Here is an 8560-nt window from a genome sequence, read left to right on the forward strand (position 1 = left end):
GGTATCCAATCAATTAATCCCACAAACCGGGGAAGCTTAAGCGGAAATGAAAGAGTAGGGTGAGGGAAAAGGGGGAAGCAACTAAATGGAAGGCTTCGCCCGCTCGCTCGAACGCTCGTTTAGTAGACAGCGAGTGGAGTGCATAAGCCCCTTTATAAATAGGGGCGAGTACTACACGAGCTCGTAAGTAAAAGTACGGAACGGGCCTTGTCTACGAAGCGGAGCGGCCTCGTCTTGCTTGCTTCTGGCGAAGCTTCTAGCACTAGAGAATAGGCATTCTAGTATGGCAGGAATACTACCTTTTCGACCACTACATAGAAGCGATAGCGAAGCCGTATAAAGGCGAGCAGCCCCTATAGCAACAGCAAACGGCCTACTTATAGCCTTTTTCCCTTTATTCGGGGACTTCAACGGGCCTTACAAGCTGGCAATTCTTCACGTTTTCCTCAGACAGTGAGAATGAATTACTTGATTGACATAGATATTTATTTGAACAAAGGAACTTAAACCGGTACCAGAAACCAAACAAGAGATGGAATTCCAGATTGAACAGATGACCGGCCTACAATAAGACGAGAATATAATTACTAATTAAATTCTCTAAGACGAGCTAAAGGGGTGTCTCTAAAAGCAGCCAAGGCCAAGAGCAAGCAGGAGGAGTAGTCCTATCTGCCTAGAAGGATTCGATAAAGAGAATGTGGGTGGGCGGGAGATTCATAGACACAGAAAGAGAAGACCAAAAGGGGCAGAAGGCACTCAGTTGTTTATGTGAAATCAAGGAGCAACAGGTTACACTTTTACACTTTACCGAAGAGAGCTCGAAGCAATAAGATGAAAGATGAGATGAGATGCTAGCCTTAGCGCGGAAGATCAATCATTGAGCCTTAGGCCACTACCGAGCAGCAATGGAGGATCATAACCACTTGAGAAATGATCCATACTTGAAAAGGCGGAGACAATACCTCTTGTTTGTTGCGACAAATCGAGTTTCAAAAGCCCATTTATTTTCAGGCACACCAGAGACATCGGACCCACGAAAGTCCCCCCCTTTTTACTAATATACACGGGCTTCTGAGATGATTCTTTAATAAACCAAAACCTGCAACAGAGTCCTTCATTTCTACCACTTACAAGTTGAGAGATGTTAAATTCCCAATGGCAGAAGAAGGGTGCAAGCTGGAAGGGCTTGGACAAGATATTCTTCACTCGGACAGGAGATGCAGCGCGCTTAGCGTCGGAAAGATCCCCCTACATGGGTGTGCTATCAAACTAGGAGAAGAACAGAACTAAACGGATCAATTCCTTTGACCGGTCGTTTCGAGTTTCCAGTTCTTCTGGATTGCTAACGTGATTCGATGACGCCGACGGAAGGAACCGCGGGAAATTCATCCAACTTCGATCTCCTAAAGGCAAGTGCGTAGGCTATAGAATCCCTCCTTCGGCTCTAAACAGCTACTGTGCTTATTTAGTCTATCAACTACTCAGCCAGCTACTGACCCAATTGGGAGCTTTTCAGTCAAGGGCGTCGATCCGCTTTGTGAGGCGGACAGCAGACAAGCTGGGCCTGAGGAATGCCTCCCCGCGAAAGAGGATTCTAATCCTCAAAGAAATAGAAAAGCTAACTCCCAACCCCCGCAAGCGTATGGCCAATTCTGCGCAGAATGCGGCGGTCCTATTAATCAATAAGGTTGCGACATGGAAGCAAACCAGGAGAGGGCCGGGGGGAAAGATATATGAGAAGGGGGGCGGGCTAAGATTCAATTCGAAGTAACGTAACAGGATTCGATGTTGCACCATCTTCAACTCTTCTCGGGATCCGGAGTTTTTCGAGAAAAGGTCCCATCCTTCAATATCATGATTGGGTCGACCAGGCCAGATCATGAGTGAATAGAAAATATAAAATGTACATAGCTGTTCCAGCTGAAATACTTGGAATAATTCTACCACTTCTACTAGGAGTCGCCTTTTTAGTGCTAGCTGAACGTAAAGTAATGGCTTTTGTGCAACGTCGAAAGGGTCCTGATGTAGTGGGATCATTTGGATTGTTACAACCTCTAGCAGATGGTTTGAAATTGATTCTAAAAGAACCTATTTCACCAAGTAGTGCTAATTTCTCCCTTTTTAGAATGGCTCCAGTGGCTACATTTATGTTAAGTCTGGTCGCTCGGGCCGTTGTACCTTTTGATTATGGTATGGTATTGTCAGATCCGAACATAGGGCTACTTTATTTGTTTGCCATATCTTCGCTAGGTGTTTATGGAATTATTATAGCAGGTCGGTCTAGTAATTAGGGGGCGGCCGTTCGGTCGCCTATGATACTAGGACCAATAGGTCAAAAATGGGTTTGTGCCGCAGGTGTTGAACGATCTACTCTACACAGGTGTGGGCTTACAGGGCTAGGGCTCATAAACCCTTTCTTTCATTCATCAATAGGGCTCTGGTCGGTCGCTTTTCTGGGCCGGGATCGATAAGTGGAAGTCATAAAAAAGAGATCTTTCTCTTCGCACCTCAGATCAAGAGGAAGGGTAGCTTGTCAAGCTGGCCTATATAATAATAATAATAGAATAGAAATATATAAATACAAAGATTCGCTGTCTTTTAACCGGCTGTTCTTCTTTGTCAACGCTACTAAGGACCTATAGGTTCGCCTGCTTTACTTAGGAAAGATAACGAGAACGGGTTATTCAAAAAGGAAAAGGCGCTACTTAGCCCTACATTAGTATAAGTAAGCGGCTGAGTTAGCCTACCCTACTTAATGTATTGTATAGTAGGCGAGCGAGTTAGCGAAGACGCTTAGGCTAATAGAAAAGAGAGCGTCGGCGCGTAGCCTTCATTCTACTACGCTACGAAAAGGTTACGAAGTCACTTAGCTCGACGTTAGGAGAGTCAAGGGGGAACCCCATACCTACATAGAAGAACCGTTGTTCGCTGACTTTCGAAGGTCTAACCTTTTGCTCCTCTACTGAAAAGGGGCAAAGCCGCTTTGCACCACTGATAGACTACTTAAGATTCAATTCAAAAGGCCCTACTTAGTTTCGCAAGCCTTTGTCATTGTCAGTCAACTAAGTAGGGCCCGCGGCGCCCCCTGCGAATCCGTAAATCTGAGGAGCATGCCGCAACAAAAGGATGGTCCCCTATGCATTTCATTCTTTCCGGAAGGGAAAAAAGTACCCCCATCATAGTGAACCTCTCCTTGTGATCGGGATGAGGTAGATGCCTCCCAGCCAGGGGGCGGATCGAATCGGAGTTTCCTTAGGTAGCCACCGACCTACAGTTATCCTTAAACTTCCGTGCTTGGTGGAGAAGAAGCGAACAGAGGTACGCTCGCTTGCTGTCTTGTTCTCTGTCGCGAGCTGGGATCGCTTGCCAGCTAGGTCAGATTGGAGCAACATTGTATGAGAACATATTACCCATATTCGGGGACAAGGGGCGGAACGACCTCTCGATCTACTTACTGCAGCCCAGGAAGAAAAACGTCGTCTAGGCGTTCCCTGTTGCTCCGATCTCCCCTACGCCTAGGACGTTGTCTGGGCCCAAGAGCCATAGTGAGTTGCTGTTTCCATTTTTTTCGTTGTTGATACCGGCAAGACCCAGCCAGATGATGTCTGCTGGTTGGTAGTGAGAGGACTCTTAGTACCTGCATACCCAAAAGGGGGCGCTGGTTCAAAAACAATACTTTTTTTCTTGCTCTCCCTTAGCAGCGGGAAAGGAGTCTATCTATCTGCCTAGCTTTGGTAGATTTCCCCCAACGCAATCCACATAAATTCCACGAATCCATTGGTGGATAAGTCCGACGACTCAGCAGCAGTGCGGAATTTAGTTTATCGTCTGGTGGATCTGATCCATAGTTAGGGGGCAATACATACCAAAAGGTTCGAAAAAGGAACGCGCATAAGAGTATATAACCAACCCACCCTTCTGTATAACCTATTCACATTAGTGAAGCGGCTGGATGCATAAGGGAAGCGCACGTTTGTGAGACCTTAGTCGGGATGCATAGGGGAGTTCACCTACGAGCACGGAAGGGCGTGGTACCGCTGCCCCTCTCTAAGTAAAGGTCAGATTCTTAGCCCACTCTCCTCTAAAATACAATAGGGACAGCCGTTTCCGGCTGCTCGTTTCGTATCTTGAAGGAAGTAGCCCTAGCCTCTGTCCAGAATCTTCTCCGGAGTCCAAAACATCAGACCGTCCTAATTCGTTCTTCCGAGAGAGGTTCTGAAAGAATGATTCCCCCGCATGGTTTAAACAAAAGAAGGGAAAACAGCAAGCTGAACCACACAAAGACCGCCGGCAATGGCACCTTACAGGATGGCTGTTTTGTGTAGGCGTGACAGAATTGACCGACCAAGCAACAGAACGTTGTACGCTAGTGGGTGGGCACGGTTTAAGGTAGAAAGCTGAACATATCCTTAATGGATTAGCGGGGGGCGCTGGGACTCGTTCGAGGTCCACCGCAAAAAAATATAGGTGAAATTGATAGCCATGCTTGAAGCTCTACTTTGGCCCACTAGTCCTATCCTAACGCAGCCAAGGCAAGTAAATGATTGATAGCCGAATCGGTGGATTGCTTGGCCCCTGCTTCTTCTCTGTTTTCTGCGCGCTAGGCTTTTTTTTCTCCCGATTTTGGTTAAAGAGGAACTAAAAGTTAAAACATCGCTTTTAAACTACTAGCCGAAGCTATCAGACTTTCGACCGCATGCGCAGCAAATCGAGGGGATGAATTCATATTCCACACGATAGGTTTTCCCCGCCCATTCCGTGGCCAGTTCCCCTTCTCTTCCAACCGTAACGTAGATTTGTCTGGCTTCGTTTGTTGTCCCCTTTTGGAGAACAACTGGAGGAGTCTCGCTATTGTAAAGGGAGGCGGCTTTGGCTGAGAGCGGGAAGGTAAGCGTTAGCCTGACAAACAGTAAAGTACAATATGGATGGCTTAACACATTCAATTCTAAGGTCGTTTTCTTTGGTTTGTTGTAATATTCTTCATAAAAAGAAGAAGATTATTATGGTAAAACGGGGCCCCAGAAGGAGGCCCGGCAGTCTGTCTTGTCTTATCAACCAGATATCTTCTCGCTGAAAGTTCCATTTTAAAAAAGAGGTTTTCAAGCAGAATCGTTTCGGTGCTACTTTTAGGGGGGATCGCCTTGTCAGAACCAGCACCCTTTTGATGTCAAAGACTAATGATCCCGGGCCTAATGATCACCCCGATGCACGCCGAAGAAGGGGGTCTCCTACTTCTTTTCCCCCGGGGCGTCATGGCTTCTGAGGTAAAATTCCTTATTCAGAAGAATCACGAGTCCTTCTGTTCCCGAATTCTTTCCAAACTCTTCGATGTAGCCACAGTTGGACTCACAGTCCGAAACTCACATAGTAGCTGCCGCCGCTATTAGAAGCATTGGCTATCATCTTGGAAAGCTTAAAGGTAAAAAGAAAAGGGGAAGCAAGTACCTTTGAAGTGTCGTCCGGCTGATCTTGGAAGGAAGGGTCTATCTGGTATGAGCTCTATGTTATAGCTTTCCCCGCTCACAAGAAGGTATTATCTGTTCTCATTAATGCTTTGTAGCACAGTCACGAGTTGGGATCGAACCAACACTTTCCAACCAATTGCTTGCTTGGATTTCATCCTTCTGATCGTTCCTGGGAAAAGACTTCTGGTTATGATTCTCTCTCTATGTTAACGAATGCTAAACCATTTTATATCCCTCTGCCCTAGTGTGGTCAGTATAGTTTGCATTGCTATAGGGCCATGATTCACATCTCTCAATCAAATGTAAAAATGCCTCTTTCGGCATCACAGCCTATTCTTTCTTCTTTCTTTCTTCCTAATGCCAAGCTTCGTCGTTCAAGCTAGTCGAAGTAGAGCTTATGCCAAGGATGACTTTCCCAACACTAGAAGTCCTACTCATGCTTGAAAGGGATATCGCTAAAAGTGGGCCAACTAGCAATCCTGTTACAGGCGGCGGTGTATGTATTTCCAATGTATTTCCACTTATTCGAGGGAAAACTCTGGTTTAAGGGTTAAGTTGTTTCGTCTTCCATTTAGAATGATGAATCTGAACCTCCGCTATGTGATTTGTACTCCTTTTTTATTTATATTTTTCTTTGCATTTAGCTTTCCTTCCTTATCAGAGAGGGGCCCCGAGCTTATTTATTGAATTCAAAACGCTCAAAGAAAACTGGTGAAAGAAGCCCACTAACCCACTCTTCTTTCCCCCAGTCCATGGTGGGTAAAGATTCTTTTCTCGCGAGTGGAACGGGAACGGCCGACATCTCACTCTAATGTCCTAGGATGTACCAGAGAGGGTGAACCAAGCCAAGCCCCTTTAAGTTTTTGTTATCCCCTCCGTCAATAGATCCGCAGAGATCAGCGAGTGGGGACTTTCTTGAATAAGGGGCTGGTAGAAAGACTTGGCCAGAACTACTTTTCCCAGTTCTAACTAATCTAAGGGGCATTCCCCTAGTAGCATTGGCTATCTATATTGTTTGTTTTTCCTGCTATTGGAGCATCATCACTGGGGCGTTCGCTAAGGTCTCCTTTATTTTCGCAAAGGCCTGTCGATGGGCCTCTTCCTATTTGTTTTGTCACCTTTTTCTTTAGCAATTCCATAAGAGGGGCCGAGAAGGCTGCTAACCCCGGTAAGAACCTTATCAAATAGGAAAAATGACTTAAAACTCTTTCGCTGAGGTTGGCTCTGGCCTTAGCTTAGCTGCAAATCTTTTTTCTCATGCTCGCTACTTCGATTTGTGCGAGCCGGGCAAAGTAAATTTACACTATTTATGATATGAGGCGGCTGTTCACGAAGTCACTCACGGCAGAACCACTTATTGGACAAGCTTTTTAGTTAAAGGCTGATCGCCGCTCTGCCACTGGACTTTGTGTCTTCCTTTTAGCTCTTCGTTCATCCGGGTAGCTCATCCCTTTTTTAACGAATCGCTTCTTCCCCTCTCTTTCTTTCCATTCCAGTAGTTTTATGCAGTCTGGTCTGTCCATCTCCCAGCATCCAGAAATCATGTTCCTACAAGCCCATTTGGCTGCAACATGTGCTTAACATACATAGTTCCTATTCAATTTTTTACAGACTTGGAGATCAAGAAGGGAAAGCAAAAATAAAGAAAAGGATAATGAAAGCGCCGAGACATCTATAGGATAGAAATTTCCTGCGCAGTCCGTGCTAGTAGTGATATCCTAATTCGGTGACCTCTCCCACCCATCAAGGTAGAAGATAAGAAAGGGAAACTATTGCCAAGAGAGGCCTGGGACCGCTGCTCTGCCCCATCACCTACAAAAGGATCATGGAGCGCTGCGCTTCTCGGGGTCATCTGAGTTAGAGCAACCCCACTGCCGGGGCGATCCAGTCACCCGGAATTTGCACTATTGTTACTTACGATGTTTCTTCGCAATTCCTGACTAGTCGTAGTTTTCTTTTTTATCCTTTCAAACAAATTGAAATGATTGAAGTTTTTCTATTTTATTTGGAATCGTGTTAGGTCTAATTCCTATTCCTTTTTGGATTATTCGTAACTGCATATTTACAATACAGACGCGGCGATCAGTTGGACCTTTGATTAATTAACATCTCTTTTTTTTTATTGACTTCCTCCTTTCTTGAACCCGCAGGAAGTAAAATGAAGGTTGCTGTTCAAGTTAGTGAAGTTCTTTCATTGTAATTAGACCTAACAAGAACGGAATCACGCTCTGTAGGATTTGAACCTACGACATCAGGTTTTGGAGACCCACGCTCTACCGAACTGAACTAAGAGCGCTTTCTTATCACAGTAGATACGACTGTAAAGAAAAGGATTCTTTTTGAACCCCCAATACATCTTGCATGCATATAGTCTCATAAAATGAAAAAGATTCTGTATGCCCAATTTGAATCGATCTCAATGGATCTTGCCATTTATTTCTTCTTTTGGAATTTGGTCTTTTTTTTAATCTCAAAATCATCATCCGCCGCTCCTACCAATGCTTACTTATGAGCAAAAAGGGTCATAAAGAATTAGCCCTTTGAATAAGCGAGGCTTTCCCGATAGAAAGATTTGCATGCGACAGAGATCCCAATTCCGTGTATCCGGTTAAGCAAGCCCTGCCGCCTGCTTCCATCCAGACAAAAAACGTGAGCGCCTAGCGCGAAAGGTTGCTTTACTAAGATTCTAATATAAGGCGCGTTAGCACTTTAGAAAGATTGCTCGTTAGCTAGGCCGTTTTCAATTTTTCAATAAGGGGCGGAGCTTGAAGAAGCGAGCCTAGAGTAGCAGCCTATTAAGTTAAGTTTCATTCAGGCCCCTTTGAGATTCTATTAGTCAAGCGCTAGCGCCCCTATAGAGTCAGGATATTCTGCTATCAATGAAACCGAAATCAAAAAAACAAGTGCGTTTCGTATAGATCGAAACTTGTAGCTTGATTCTTTACTCATTCCATACTGGGAGGAATTGCAGGAAATCGTTCGAGAACACTTTCTTCCTATTTTTTTATCAATGATATCCGACGATCAAGACAATTCCCGTTAAACTCTTTCATTTCATAGAAGTTAATTCTTATTCTTACGAAGCCAAATAGCAT

At 44.9% G+C, this 8560-nt stretch overlaps 1 protein-coding gene and 1 non-coding gene across 2 annotated transcripts; both read right to left on the minus strand.

The window, feature by feature from the left end:
- Window positions 1-3176: 3176 nt before the first annotated feature.
- Window positions 3177-5083, minus strand: LOC141685357 (uncharacterized). Its single transcript, XM_074490465.1, has 5 exons — window positions 5013-5083; window positions 4673-4899; window positions 3760-3927; window positions 3582-3658; window positions 3177-3509 (listed from the first exon to the last, which is right to left on the minus strand). Exons 1-5 carry the CDS (start codon window positions 5081-5083, stop codon window positions 3177-3179), a joined length of 876 nt encoding a protein of 291 aa, XP_074346566.1.
- Window positions 5084-7687: 2604 nt separating this feature from the next.
- TRNAW-CCA (transfer RNA tryptophan (anticodon CCA)) lies at window positions 7688-7761 on the minus strand. Its single transcript has one exon. It is a non-coding gene; the product is annotated as a tRNA-Trp (tRNA).
- Window positions 7762-8560: the final 799 nt, after the last annotated feature.

This window comes from Apium graveolens, chromosome 9 (genome assembly GCF_009905375.1).
Source record: "Apium graveolens cultivar Ventura chromosome 9, ASM990537v1, whole genome shotgun sequence".
NCBI lineage: Eukaryota > Viridiplantae > Streptophyta > Magnoliopsida > Apiales > Apiaceae > Apium > Apium graveolens.

Coding starts and splice junctions, on each gene's coding strand:
- LOC141685357 (XM_074490465.1), bottom strand. CDS start 5,083: ATGGAACTTTCAGCGAGAAGATATCTGGTTGATAAGACAAGACAGACT. Junction 4,900..5,012: donor GGGCCTCCTTCTGGGGCCCC/GTTTTACCATAA, acceptor ACTGTTTGTCAG/GCTAACGCTTACCTTCCCGC. Junction 3,928..4,672: donor TCGAAAGTCTGATAGCTTCG/GCTAGTAGTTTA, acceptor TAATGTGAATAG/GTTATACAGAAGGGTGGGTT.